Source organism: Nicotiana tomentosiformis, chromosome 5, assembly GCF_000390325.3.
Source record: "Nicotiana tomentosiformis chromosome 5, ASM39032v3, whole genome shotgun sequence".
NCBI classification, from domain to species: Eukaryota; Viridiplantae; Streptophyta; class Magnoliopsida; order Solanales; family Solanaceae; genus Nicotiana; species Nicotiana tomentosiformis.
The window spans coordinates 53,976,142-53,991,439 of record NC_090816.1 but is presented as its reverse complement, the minus strand read 5'-3'; the positions used below and the strand labels follow the sequence as shown (position 1 = coordinate 53,991,439).

Genomic DNA, 15,298 nt, shown 5'->3' with positions numbered 1-15,298 from the left:
TCACATTTTGAGATTTGGAGCTCGGTTTTGGGTGATTTTTGAGAGGATTTTCACCATATGGATTCGGGTGTCTAAAATTCCCTAAAGTGAATTTTTGAGTTTTAACATCGATTCGGAGTCCGATTTGAGTGAAATCGGTATGGTTACCCTCGTAATTGAATGGGTTGTTAGATTTTGTAATTTTTGTCAGGTTTCGAGGTGCGAGCGTAGGTTTGACATTTTGGTTGACTTTGAGTAGATGTGTAAAGATTCGACCTTTATCATTTGGGATTGTTTCCTTATGCATTATTTGATGTTTCTGAGTTGCTTTTGGCTAGTTTTGAGCCATTCAAAGATTAATACGCACAGGATGGTGTTTCTAGAGTATTGTTTGGCTTGATCGGTATTGGATTTGGCTTGTTCGAGGTAAGTAACATATATAAACTTGGATTTGAGGTTATTTAACCCTGGGAACTATGATATATGAGATTTATTGGGGTGACGCACGTGCTAGGTGACGGGCGCAGGTGCGTGCACCGAGGTATTAATGATGCGTGTAGTTCCTAGACTATTACATGCTTTGTTTTGCCACCATGTTTCTTTGATATCATGTTTTCTCTATTTATGTGACTGCATGGGATATTATTCACGTTGATAGCATGCCTAGGCTACATGTTCAATTGTTTGAGACATGATAGGGAAACTTTTGCCATGTTGAGCTATTTGCCTTAGCCGTAGTCATATTGTACAGTCATGATAGTTACATATGTATGTTATATCTCGGTCTCTGTGCACTTTAGATATGTTGTCCCACATGTTATTGGTGTCCATGTACGTGACACGAATTTGAACTATATTTGGGACATATTGTGTTATCCCATGTTATATAATTGGATTGTGTTTCTGTGAGATGTCTGCATATTAAGACTTGAGCGGATTGATGACTGATGTGGGCCATAGAGCCGTATTTATATTGATATTTGGATCGGGTTGCATGCCTCGACGGTTATATTGATATTGAGGTAACGCATATGCCAGGCCCCACATTGGGCTAAGCTGTACTGATTTGAGGCTATGCGGCCACCAGGTCCCACCATTTGGGCTAAGTGATTATGATTAGCGTTTGGGTAGGATCCGCCCCTCCGGAGTCTGACATGCCAGTAGTGGGCACAGGCACAACATTTCATATACATGTTTTGATGATGGGCAATTATGACAGGCACCCTTACAATGCTAAGTGTGATTATTTTGATAGATCCACGGTGATATTGTTAGGCCATTTGAGTCAGGCACCTTCAGTGTGCTAAGATTGTGTGTGTACTTAATGATTCCACTGTGAAACTAATTATTTGACACGTATATTTGACATATAGGCATAGAGTTATACCTTCCTTATGCTAGTCAGTGACATGACACCTAATTACTTGACAGGTATATCTAACATGTAGGCATAGAGATGTATGTTCCTCATGCTAACTGGTAAACTAAAGGTCTTATCTGATGTTGTAAGTTGGGAAGGACACAGTTCCTTGATAAACTAATGTTTAATTGATTTCAGTGGTAAGATTTAGGCTGGGACTATTATATTTAAAAACCATGTATGCTTTTCTATATCTGTGAACGAGTTGGGTATTACATCTCCTGAGTTATATACCTTTATTGTCTTCACTATATTGTTATGAATTGTTATTGGCTATTGATGTTAGACTCTGACTATTCTTCCGAGCTCGTCACTACTTTTAACCTAAGGTTAGGTTTGTTACTTATTGAGTACATGGGGTCGGCTGTACTCATACTACACTTCTACACCTTGCGTGCAGACCTTAGAGCTAATGATGTAAATGACGGGAGCTTTGGAGCCGCATAAGCGCATTTTGGGCAAGATCATGTATGTCCGCAGGCACGGAAGGTTCACGTAGGTGCGATAAGTGCAGATGTGAAACTGGAGCGCACCTGTGAGGTTGCAGATGCGCATTTTGGAGCGTAGGAGTGGAAAAGTTGGATTTGAGTGGGTCTCGCATCTGCGATGTTGTAGAAGCGACCTTTGTTCCGCAAAAGTGGAAATGTCTGGGCAAAAGATATATATCGAGGGCTGGGTCATTTTTATTCATATTTTGAGACTTGGAGCTTGGGTTTGGGTGATTTTGGGAAGGATTTTCACCACGTGGATTGGGGTAAGTATTCTTGACTCGATTTTTATTATATTTCATGAATCTATCTTCGATTTTGGCATTTGGATTGTGAATTTTAAAGAGAAACTGGGGGGTTTTGTCTAAACTTTCGTAAAGTAAATTTTTGAGTTTTGAACATGGATTCGGAGTTGGATTTGAGTGAAGTTAGTATGATTGGACTCGTAATTGAATGGGTTGTCATATTTTATGAGTTTTGTCAGGTTCCGAGGTGCGAGCCCGGGTTTGACTTTTTGGTTGACTTTGAGTAAATGTGTAAAGATTTGACCTTTATCATTTGGGATTGTTTCCTTAGGCATTATTTGATGTTTTTGAGTTGCACTTGGCTAGTTTTGAGCTATTCGGAGGTTGGTATGCACGGGATGGCGTTGCTAGAGTATTGTTTGGCTTACTTGGTATTGGATTTGGCTTGCTCGAGGTAAGTAACATATCTAAACTTGGATTTGAGGGTATTTAACCCTGGGAACTATGTTATATGAGATGAATTGGGGAGATGCACGTGCTAGGTGATGGGCACGGGTGTATGCACCGAGGTATTCATGATGCGGGTAGTTCCTAGACTATTACATGCCTTGTTTTTCTATCATGCTTCTTTGGTATCATGTTTTCTCCATTTATGTGAGTACATGGGATATTATTCACGTTGATAGTATGCCTAGGCTACATGTTCAATTGTTTGAGACATGATAGGGCTATTTTTGCCATGTTGAGCTATTTGCCTTAGCCGTAGTCATATTGTACAGTCATGATAGTTACATCCGCATGTTATATTTCAATCTATGTGCATTTTAGATATGCTATCTCACATGTTATTGGTGTCCATGTACGTGACACGAGTTTGAACTATATTTGAGACATATTGTGTTATCCCGGGTTATATAATTGGAATGTGTTTCAGTGAGATGTCTGCATATTGAGACTTAAGCGAATTGATGGTTGATGTGGCCATAAAGCCGATATTGATATTTAATCGGGTTGCACACTGCAACAGTAATATTGATATTGAGGTGATGCAAATGCTAGGCCCCGCATTGGGATAAGTTTTATTGATTTGAGGTTACGCGGGCACCAGGCCTCACCATTTGGGCTAAGTGATTATGATTAGCGCTTGGGTAGGATCCGTCCCTCCGGAGTCTGACATGCCAGTAGTGGGAGCAGGCACAATATTTCATATATGTTCTTAGATGATGGGCAATTATGCCAGGCACCCATAAAGTGCTCAGTATGATTATTTTGATGGATCCACGGTGATATTATTGGGGCATCTGAGCCAGGTACCTTGAGTGTCCTAAGATTGTATGTGTACTTAATGATTCCACTGTGAAACTGAGTATTTGACATGTATATTTGACATGTAGGCATAGATATATACCTTCGTATGCTAGACAGTGACATGACACCTGATTACTTGATCTACATATCTGACATGTAGGCATAGAGATGTATCTTCCTCATACTAACTGGTAACTGAAAGGTCTTATCTGATGTTTTAAGTTGGGAAAGACACAACTCCTTGATAAACTCATGTTTAATTGATTTTATTGCTAATATTTAGGGTGGGACTGTTATATTTGAAAAGCATGTTTTCCGTATCTGTGAATGAGTTGGCAGTGAATCTCCTGAGTCATATAACTTTATTGTCTTCACTATACTATTATGAACAGCTATTGTCTATTGATGTTGGAATCTGACCCTTTTCCCGAGCTCGTCACTACTTTCAACCTAAGGTTAGGTATGTTACTTATTGAGTACATGGGATCGGTTATACTCATACTATACTTTTGTACCTTGCGTGTAGACCTTAGAGCTGATGATGTCGCATATGGTGGGAACTGGCATTGAAGATGTACCTGCGTTCTGGTCATTACTGCCTCTTGTCATTGGTAGCTTCAGATTTATAAAATATGTTTATGTATGTTCCGAACAGATGATGTATTTTTTTCGTACTAACTTTGTAAATTCTAAGTCTTAGAAGCTCATTATTTGTACTACCAATCCTTGGGATTTTGTATAGAAAGCTTTGTCATTTTATTTATTGATTCATATTATCCTATTTGAGTTGTATTGTCTATCATTTGGTTTACCTAGAGGGTTGGGTTAGGTGTCATCACGACTAGGTAGATTTTGGGTCGTGACAAGTTGGTATCAAAGCTCAAGGTTCATAGGTTCTATGAGTCATGAGCAAGTGTCTAGTAGAGTCTTACGGATTGGTATGATGACGTCCATACTTATCTCCGAGGGGCTATAGGGCATCTAGGATAAACTTCCTATCTTTCTTTCCTTATCGTACGACTTTAATTCCATTTGAAGAGTATCTCTTTGAATTCCTTCCACTCACTCGTATGTTATGTGAGTGCTTGGCATCAGTTGTGCATTGACGGCTTATGATTCCATGGATGAGGTGCAAGATCTATTTTCTGTGTTTTGGTGATGGATTAGTCTTGAGGACTTGAGACCGGGTTTGAGCTGCAGCTTGGGTTTGGTAGTTTCAATTTTGTAAGAATATGCTTTTGGACTTATATGTCCAGTAGTAGCCCTGGGAGCGGGATTTATTGCTCGATGAGTGATTGGATAGCTATATGAAAAATATGAGGTGACAGCGGGATGTGTTCAAATGACTTTGATATGACGAGAAGGGTTTCTTGGGATTTAAAAAGGACTATTGGATGCTTGATTTCTATTTTGATGTGTTGTACAGTCTCGAGTTATGATCGTGTCGAGGGATCTTTCATGTTGTCAAGTTATGGGATGAAGCGAATTCTTATGTCTTGTTGACGAATTTAGACTCGGGAAGATTACGTGATTGCATGATGGTCGTGGCCATGGTAGGGCGTAGTGAAATACCAATTTGAGGCTAAGCGGGTGGGCTATCTCCTACAGGGTTGTCTGCGGAAGTATGATCCTTATGATGTTGTGTGGAGAGTTGCTTTCTACCAGTGAGTTATATGTGTTGCAATTTGAGTTTGGGTCGGTTGAGAGAAAGTTGACTTGACTGTCACGAGGATGAATGCGAGCTTAGCTGATGATTTGAGGCATTTTATGGTTTGTGTTGCATGGTCTCATGAAGGATTTAGTTGAACCTCAGTGTGGCGAGTATAGTGGCAATAGAGTATGGGTATTGTGAGTTATCGGATGGTTTATTTTATGGATATGAGCCAAGTGGGGGGAGTCTGTTATTGATGATTTGATTATATGGTTATGTGTTGTATTGGTTTCGGCCGAAGGCATACTTGTGGATCGGTTATGACTTGCAGAGGTTGGTTTTGAGGATGACTTAAGCAAGGAAATTTTTGGATGCATAATGCAATACACCTTATAGATATACGGAGGTCTAGGAATGGTTTAGGTTTGTTATTCGTGATGGATGTAAGGTACTAATAAAAGGGATTCACTCGATTGCTTAGAGGGGTGGATTACTTTTTTGGGTGTTGGTATGCTAATGGAGAACAGGTCTTTTGGATCATTTGGGCGATGCATTTGATTTGGATAGGGTGGAGGACCCCCGAGGAGGTTCTAATGGATTCAAAATTCATATGTGGCATTTGAGGAACTTCAGGAATTGTAAAAGGCTATGATCTGATATTTTTAATGGATGGTGTCGAGACTTGCGGTATTTCAGTATCATTATGGATTCTATATTTTAGTGTCAGAGAAGTTTAGGAAATATCTTTAGATTCACACAAGGTCTCTTTAGAATGGGTATCTCGGATGTGGTATTTTTGGGTGCTTAAGAGGGAGTACAGTGGCTTATGGGCCTTAGAACGGTGTGGTTTCATGCTAGGATTTCTTGTGGTGAGCATAGGGTTAAGGGTCGTAGTGTACTGGCAAGGAGAAGTGTTAAATTGAAGGCAATTCAGGGGGAACTCGTAGAAATAGGTCAGCTTGGTAGTAGGTTGGATCAGCATGGTAATGGATATGATCAGTTCTTTTGGTTCTCTGATGTGGCGAGGCTTTATAGGTGTGAGGTGGCAGTTCTCCTAGGCTTGGCAAACTTTATGACTCGGTTGATTTAGAGAGATTCAGTTTTGATGGCTTGGTTATGTGCAAATGGTATTAATAGAGTTCTCGATGATTTCTACCACGGCTTGGGATGGATATATTCTACAGGCATATGGAATTTGTTATGCATTGTGCTTTTCTCCTGGATGAGATCAAGTGAAAGATTTTGAGCTGATTAAGTCTGTATTCTGCTTGTTACTCAGAGTTGATAATGGGATTCTCGTATTTTATTTGATAGTACGATAGATGTGTTGCATCGTTTGGGATTGAGGTTTTCATGTACAAGTTTGCGGTTCAGTTTCGGGTATGGTGATTCTGGTATTCTAGGGATTTAGAGACGAGGAGTTCTTAGAGGCAGATTGTTCCTTGGTTGCGGACTGTGAAGGTATAGGCAAAGTTAGACAGCTAAGAGTATGTGTTATGGTTAGGTTATTATGGAATTTTGGGAGGTTATTTATCTAATTGTGGATGATCGAAGTTAATTTGGGAGCCCATTGGTAGGGCCAATGAGGAAGTGTATTCTACACCGGGTCAGATTTGTTGACTCAACACTTTATTGTTGAGGGGTGTGTCATTCAGTTGGAGTTTAGCATGTTCATTTTTCGATATGTTTGATGTTTTACTCTTCTATGCTACAATGGGTCTTGATCTGTTGGTTATTTTCACACTAGATGTGTTTCTATTTGGGCCTTCCAGCAAAATTCGAGCGAGATGGTTATTGGGGTGTTGAATGGTTGATTGAGCCTTGATTATGGTCTTTTCGGGTTGTGGTATATTGTGTTATTCACTTCTCCATGGTTATGGTCATGCAATTCGTGTCCTTGATGTATAATCGCGTGTGGTTGTTGATTTTGAGCATTGTGGCTTGAGGTATTTCATATGGACCGGTGTTCAGATGGGTGACGCATTGCAGCGGGGTTATGTTAGGATATGATCGTTTGTTATAGATTCGTGTGTCTTGGTTCTACTATGTATGATGGGTTTATAGCATTACTTTTGTGGTGGTACTTGTTGAGCTTGCGGGGTGTTTCTCTCATTTGAGTCATTTTCCATGTTTGAGTACACTCGAATTGTTGCTTATTGGTGCGCAGATTGCATGGCTTTTGGATTTAGGTTGTATTGGTGTGTAATGTCAGTAGAATAGCTATGTTTGATGAGATGAGGTCATTGGACCTAGAATGGGTGCTATCAGATTTGATTACGGTATATTTGGAAGGATTATGACACTGATCAACTAGAATTTGGCTATGGTTCTTGTCGGACGAGAGAGAGCTCCATGACTTGTTGATCTGATGAGTGGTTATGATGTTATGTGTGTTTCATTCACCATTCCTCGTGTACGAAGGTTTAGGACAAGGCTTTAGTTGATATGAGGTTTGTTATCGGTACCGGATTTGTTTTTTAGTAGCTATTGTGGCTGGAAATTACTGTTGTGAGTATATGAGTCATGTGGTATATCTTGTGTTTACATTTCGGGTTATGGTTATGGATCGGTACATCTTGTTCTAACTTATACAATGTGTAGACGTGAGAATCGGGTCTTATAATGGATTCCGGGTCTGGGAGATTTGATTCCAAGGTATATAGGCTAAGGTTGAAGGAAGTATCTTCAGTTAGGTCGTGTTGTCAAACTTATATGGATTGGGGTGACATGGGATCACCCACGGGAATGTGCTGGATGAGTTTTCATAGTGATTGGATGGCTTTGGAATGACTCTTGGCACATTTGAGGACAAACGTATGTTTAAGTAGGGGAGAATGTAACGGCCCAGCAGGTCATTTTGAGCATTTGTATTATGTTCAACTGTTTGGAGTATTGAGTAGCTTAATATGATGTATTATGACTTGTGCGAATCATCAGTTTTGGTTTTCAGGTGATTCGGGATTGATTCGAAAGAATGATTCTCAGCTAGGAAGCTTTAAGTTGAAAGAGTCTACCAAGTTTGACTTTTGAGTATTTGATTTCGGATCGGAGTTTTGATGGTTTCGTTAGGTCCGGATGGTGATTTTGAACTTGGGCGTGTGCATGTATTTGCATTTGAATGTTTTTAGAAGGTTTCGACACTATTTGGAAAAATTTGGCAATTTGAAGGTTTGAAATATTCATAAGCTTGACCAGGAGTTGACCTTGATGATATCGGGTTTGGTTTGTGGTTCCGGGAATTGGAATAGTTCGTTATGTCATTTAGGACTTATGTGCAAAATTTGAGGACATTCCAAGTTGACTTGAAATGGTTCGGCACGAGTTTTGGAAGTTGAAAGTTTAAAAGTTCATTAAGTTTGATTTAAGGTGCGATTCATAGTTTTGATTTTGTTATGTGTGATTTGAGGCCTCGAGTAGGCCCGTGTTATGTTTTGGAACTTGTTGGTATGTTTGGACAGGGCCTCGATGGCTCGAGGGAGTTGCGAACTTGTTTCGAACCATTTCTCATTCATGTGTGGTTGATGGTCTTAGCTGGTTCTGGTGTTGCACACCTGTGGTTGGAATTATGCAGGTGCGATGGTCGCAGAAGCGGATTTTATTAACGCACCTGTGAGGAAGCTGGAGTTGGGTTGTTTCCACAAATGCGGGATTTTGTACGCACCTATAGATCTACAGAAGCGTATTTTGGGCGAGGTCATGTATGTCCGCAGGCGCGAAAGGTGCACATAGGTGCGATAAGTGCAGATGTGGAACTGGAGCGCACCTGTGAGGTTGCAGATGTGCATTTTGGAGCGCAGGAGAGGAAAGGCTAGATTTGAGTGGGTCTCGCATCTGCGATGGAATAACTGCAGAGGCACTGTTGTAGAAGCGACCTTCGTTCCGCAAAAGTGGAAATGCCTGGGCAAAAGCTATATATCGAGGGCTGGGTCATTTTTATTCACATTTGAGACTTGGAGCTCGGTGTTGGGTGATTTTGGGAAGGATTTTCACCACGTGGATTGGGGAAGTATTCTTGATTTGGTTTTGATTATATTTCATGAATCTATCTTCAATTTTGGAATTTGAATTGTGAATTTTAAATAGAAATTGGGGGTTTTGTCTAAACTTCCCTAAAGTGAATTTTTGAGTTTTGAACATCGATTCGGAGTTGGATTTGAGTGAAGTTAGTATGATTGGACTCGTAAATGAATGGGTTATCGGATTTTGTAAGTTTTGTCAGGTTCTGAGGTGCGGGCTCGGGTTTGACTTTTTGGTTGACTTTGAGTAAATGTGTAAAGATTTGACCTTTATCATTTGGTATTGTTTCCTTAGGCATTATTTGATGTTTTTGAGCTGATTTTGGCTAGTTTCAAGAAATTCGGAGGTTGATACACATGGGATGGCATTGCTAGTGTATTGTTTGGCTTACTCGGTATTGGATTTGGCTTGTTCGAGGTAAGTAACATATCTAAACTTGGATTTGAGGGTATTTAACCCTAGGAACTATGTTATATGAGATGAATTGGGGTGATGCACATGCTAGGTGACGGGCGCGGGTGTATGCACCGAGGTATTCATGATGTGGGTAGTTCCTAGACTATTACATGCCTTGTTTTTCTATCATGCTTCTTTGGTATCATGTTTTCTCCATTTATGTGACTACATGGGATATTATTCATGTTTGATATCATGCCTAGGCTACTTGTTCAATTGTTTGAGACATGATAGGGCTATTTTCGCCATGTTGAGCTATTTGCCTTAGCCGTAGTCATATTGTACAGTCATGATAGTTACATCCGCATGTTATATGTCGGTCTATGTGCATTTTAGATATGCTATCTCACATGTTATTGGTGTCCATGTACGTGACACGAGTTTGATCTATAGTTGAGACATATTGTGTTATCCCAGGTTATATAATTGGAATGTGTTTCAGTGAGATGTTTGCATATTGAGACTTGAGCGAATTGATGACTGATGTGGCCATAAAGCCGATATTGATATTTAATTGGGTTGCACGTTGCAATAGTAATATTGATATTGAGGTGAGCCAGGTACCTTGAGTGTCCTAAGATTGTGTGTGTACTTAATGATTCCACTATGAAACTGAGTATTTGACATGTAGGCATAGAGATATATCTTTGTATGCTAGACAGTGACATGACACCTGATCACTTGATATGTATATCTTATATGTAGGCATAGAGATGCATCTTCCTCATACTAACTGGTAACTGAAAGGTCTTATCTGATGTTGTAAGTTGGGAAAGACACGGCTCCTTGATAAACTCATGTTTAATTGATTTCATTGCTAAGATTTAGGCTGGGACTATTATATTTGAAAAGCATGTTTTCCGTATCTGTGAATGAGTTGGCATTGCATCTCCTGAGTCATATACCTTTATTGTCTTCACTATACTGTTATGAACTGTTATTGGCTATTGATGTTGGAATCTAACATTTTACCCGAGCTCGTCACTACTTTCAACCTAAGGTTAGGTATGTTACTTATTGAGTACATAGGGTCGGTTATACTCATACTACACTTCTTACCTTGCGAGCAGACCTTAGAGCTGATGATGTCGCATATGGCGAGAGCTGGCATTGAAGATGTACCTGCGTTCTGGTCATAGCTATCTCTTGTCATTGGTAGCTCCAGATTTGTAAAATCTATTTATGTATGCTGCAAACAGATGATGTATTTATTTCGTGCCAACTTTGTAAATTCAAAGTCTTAGAAGCTCATGATTTGTACTACCAATCCTTTGGATTATATATAGAAAGCTCAGTTATTTTATTTGTTGATTCCTTTTATCCTATTTTAGTTGTATTGTCTATCATTTGGTTTACCTAGTGGGTTGGGTTAGGTGCCATCACGACTAGCTGGATTTTGGGTCGTGACAAGTTGGTATCAGAGCTCAAGGTTCATAGGTTCTACGAGTCATGAGCAAGTATCTAGTAGAGTCTTGCAGATCGGTATGATTACATCCATACTTATCTTCAAGGGGCTATAGGGCATCTAGGATAAACTTCCCATCTTTCTTTCCTTATCGTGTGACTTTAGTTCAGTTTGAAGAGTATCTCTTTGAATTCCTTCCACTCACTCATATGCTATGTGAGTGCTTGGAATTAGCTGTGCATTGATGGCTTATGATTCCATGGATGAGGGGCGAGATATGTTTTCTGTGTTTTGGTGATGGGTTAGTCTTGAGGACTTGAGGCCGGGTTTGGGCCGCAGCTTGGGCTCGGTAGTTTCAAATTTTTAAGAATATGCTTTTGGACTTATATGTCCGATAGTATCTCTAGGAGAGGGATTTATGGCTCGATGAGTGGTTGGATAGCTATATGCAGAATATGAGGTGACGGCGGGATATGTTCAGATGACTTTGATATGACGAGAAGGGTTTCTTGGGATGTTAAAAGGACTATTGGATGCTTGATTTCTATTTTGATCTGTTGTACAGTCTCGAGTTATGATTGTGTCGAGGGAACTTTTATGTTGTCCAGTTATGGGATGAAGCGGATTCTTATGTCTTGTTGATAAGTTTAGACTCGGGAAGATTAAGTGATTGCATGATGGTCGTGGACATGGTAGGGTGTAGTGAAATGCCAATTTGAAGCTAAACAGGTGGGTTATCTCCTGTAGGGTGGTCTACGGAAATATGATCCTTATGATGTTGTGTGGAGAGTTTCTTTCTACCGGTGAGTGATATGTGTTGCAATTTGAGTTTGGGTCGGTTGAGAAAGTTGACTTGACTTTCACGAGGATGAATGCGAGCTTAGATGATGATTTGAGGCATTTTATGGTTTGTGTTGCAGGGGCTCATGAAGGATTTAGTTGAACCTCAGTGTGGCGGGTATAGTGGTAATATAGTATGGGTATTGTGAGTTATTGGATGGTTTATTTTATGGATATAAGCCAAGTGGGGGAGCCTGTTATCGACAATTTGATTGTATAGTTATGTGTTGTATTGGTTTCGATCGCAGGCATACTTGTGGATCGGTTATGACTTGCAGAGGTTGGTTTTGAGGATGACTTAAGCAAGGAAATTTTTAGATGCATGATGCATTACACCTTATAGATATACAGAGGTCTTGGAATGGTTTAGGTTTGTTGCTCGTGTTGAAGGTAATGTACTAATAAAAGGGATTCACTCGATTGCTTAGAGGGGTGGATTACTTCCTTGGGTGTTGGTGTTCTAATGGAGCACATGTCTTTCAGCTCATTTGGGCGATGCATTTAATTTGGATAGGGTGGATAACCCTCGAGGAGGTTCTAATGGATTCAAGATTCATATGTGGTATTTGATGAATTTCAGGAATTGTAAAAGGCTATGATCTGATATTTGCAATGGATGGTGTCGAGGCTTGCGGTATTTATGTATCATTGTGGATTCTATATTTCAGTATCAGCGAGGTTAAGGAAACATCTTTAGATTCACGCAAGGTCTCTTCAGAATGGGTATCTCAGATGTGGCATTTTTGGGTACTTAAGAGGGAATACAGTGGCTTATAGACCTTAGGATGGTGTGTTTTCATGCTAGGATTTATAGGGTTAAGGGTTGTAGTGTATTGGCAAGGAGAAGTGTTAACTTGAAGGCAATTCGGAGGGAACTCAAAGAAATAGGACAGCTTGGTAGTAGGTTGGATCAGCATGGTAATGGATATGATCGGTTCTTTTGGTTCTCTAATTTGGCGAGGCTGTGTAGGTGTGAGGTGGAAATTCTCCTGGGTTTGGCGACCTGCATGACTTGTTTGATTTAGAGGGATTCAGTTTTGATGGCTTGGTTATGTGCAAATGGGCTTCGTAGAGTTCTCGATGATTTCTACCATGGCTTGGGATGGACATTGTCACGCCCCGACCTCGGGGGGCGCAACTGGCGCTCAACCGAGATACCCCGGTTAAGCAAGCATGTTAGATACCTTCTACCCCAACCTTGCCCATTAACAATATAAGAACCAGTACAAGTGATAGATATGAGAAGAGTCAAGTGTTCCACATTCTTTTTCCATTACTAAAGGATATTCATTTATGATTTCCAAAAATATTCCAAGTTTATAGATATGATGAGAAACATGTTTGCCCAATAGCAACACTTACTAGTTTAATTCCAAACTTCAAACATCACCCACAACCTGTCTACGGAGCCTCTAAGTAGAACCGAAGAGTATAATGGAAGTGCCGATAATAAGGCCCCGGCTATACCTCAAAACGTAAAGTACAACAATGACATAAAGCCCGGAACAGAGTAGGGCCCACCAAAACCTGCTGAATAGGGAGTAACTACTAACGAGGTCCAAAGCTGTCCGTTGTTGAGCCACCTGCATCCATTGAAGATGCAGGCCCCCGGCAAAAGGGACGTTAGTACATATGGAATAGTACTAGTATGTAAAGATAACTGTCCTCTTTCAAAATAGAATGCCAACATAAAAAGGGAGAACCATGGAAACAGCAACAACAACCAATGAGATCCAAATGCCAAGTTAAAACATAATAATTTTCAAAATACGATAGTAATATTATTTTTGGTTGGGAGATCCCTTGTAACAACCTCTACACAAAGTGGCCCCGCCGTTTTACTCCAATGTGTGCGGGTGGAGGTTTAATTTCAATACCACATTCTCTACACAAAGCGGCCTTGCCGCCTCACCCTAATGTGTGCGGGTGGAGGTGTAATTTCAATATCACATTCTCTACAAAAAGTGGCCCTGCCTCCTCACCCTAATGTGTGTGGGTGGAGGTGTATTCACAATCACAATCCATACACAAACGGCCCTGCCGCCTCACCCTAATGTATGCGGGTGGAGGTGTATTCACAATTACAATCTCTACACAAAGCGGCCCTGCCGCCTCACCCCAATATATGCAGGTGGAGGTGTATTCCGGGGTTAGGTTATGTCAGTGACTAACCTACCCTTCCTCAGTGACTAACAATACTCCTGGAAAAAAAATATTTTTGATTTTCATACAAGGGAAAGAAAAATACAATTTCATTTACCTCATAACCTTTCACTCCATTTATAGCCTCATTGGCACTTTCAACCACTTACAACATCATTATTTCATTGGCTCTCTTGGCCATACATATGATTCTTCATTCATGGCACAATGGCCGTATTTCATATTCTACACTTTAATTTATTTCCTTTTATGGATCATCATCATAAATATCAACAAATAAAATATTCCGAAAATCACAACTTTAGGTTCATTAGTGATGAAGACTTTAAACACAATGGATTTCTTTCCAAGAAATGGAGTAAATTGATTGGCAATCGAAGCACAAGTTAAAATCATAAACGAGTAGCACATCATTTATTCTTGAAATACTTTTCTCCAAAAGGGAAATACACAATTACAACTCATGAATATATATGAGCTCAAAACACTTTGGAAATACTTACAAAGCATAGCATAAGTTGAAACAACCACATTTGGGCACGACTTGAGTAGATAAGCTTTTAGGCAAATCTATTTTCGAAGTCAATTTGGAACAGTTGAATCAAGGCTCATTTCTTAACCTTTGTCACATAATTTCTTTTCATTGGCACCATTGGCCACAAATATAACTTTCATTCTTGGCACGGTGGCCACACTTTATATCTCCAACTCACTTCTTTCACTTTCAAGCATCTTTATGGATTATCAATAATATGAGCATTTGAATTCAAGGCCTTAAGTACACATATGAGCAATAGGAGTTTTAGACGCATGGAGTATTCTTTCTAAGTTAAGCATAATGGACTTCCATTTGAAACACGACTCAAAGCCATAACATTTTAATACATGTATCATTCTTGAACACATTCCCGAAGGATAACATAATGTGATAGGAACATTCGGAACACATTTTGAATACATAATTCTCGACAATTTGCTTACTCGGGACAATCAAATTTATTGGGAACAACTCGGAACATGGGAATAAGGAACCTGAGCCAACCATACTTGAAACTTACGGGAACATCATGAAATTCAATTCTAAGAGAGTAGTTTAGCCAACATACCTTTCTTGAGCTTTCCTTAAGTTACTACAATGTTCCGAAAATCCTAGAAATCCCAATCTATTTTGAGACATAACACAATTGAACACAAATTAGAAAGATATTCATGGTTTCAGCTCATTTGGGCATTTTATCAAACACTAGGTGTGCAAATTGGACCACAAGGTTCTTCTACAAGATTTCCTTCACTCCATAACCCATTTAATACCAAGATTTTACTCAT

The 15,298-nt window shown here is 39.8% G+C and overlaps 1 protein-coding gene across 1 annotated transcript in view; it reads left to right on the top strand.

The window, feature by feature from the left end:
- Positions 1 to 12,586, top strand: part of LOC138892371 (uncharacterized) — a 38,245-nt gene extending 25,659 nt beyond the window's left edge. Inside the window, exons 5-8 of the mRNA XM_070176079.1 lie at positions 11,890 to 11,949; positions 12,058 to 12,089; positions 12,180 to 12,199; positions 12,390 to 12,586. Coding sequence (XP_070032180.1) covers positions 11,890 to 11,949; positions 12,058 to 12,089; positions 12,180 to 12,199; positions 12,390 to 12,586 — 309 coding nt within the window. The remainder of the gene's footprint in view (positions 1 to 11,889; positions 11,950 to 12,057; positions 12,090 to 12,179; positions 12,200 to 12,389) is intronic.
- The last annotated feature ends 2,712 nt before the right edge of the window (positions 12,587 to 15,298 follow it).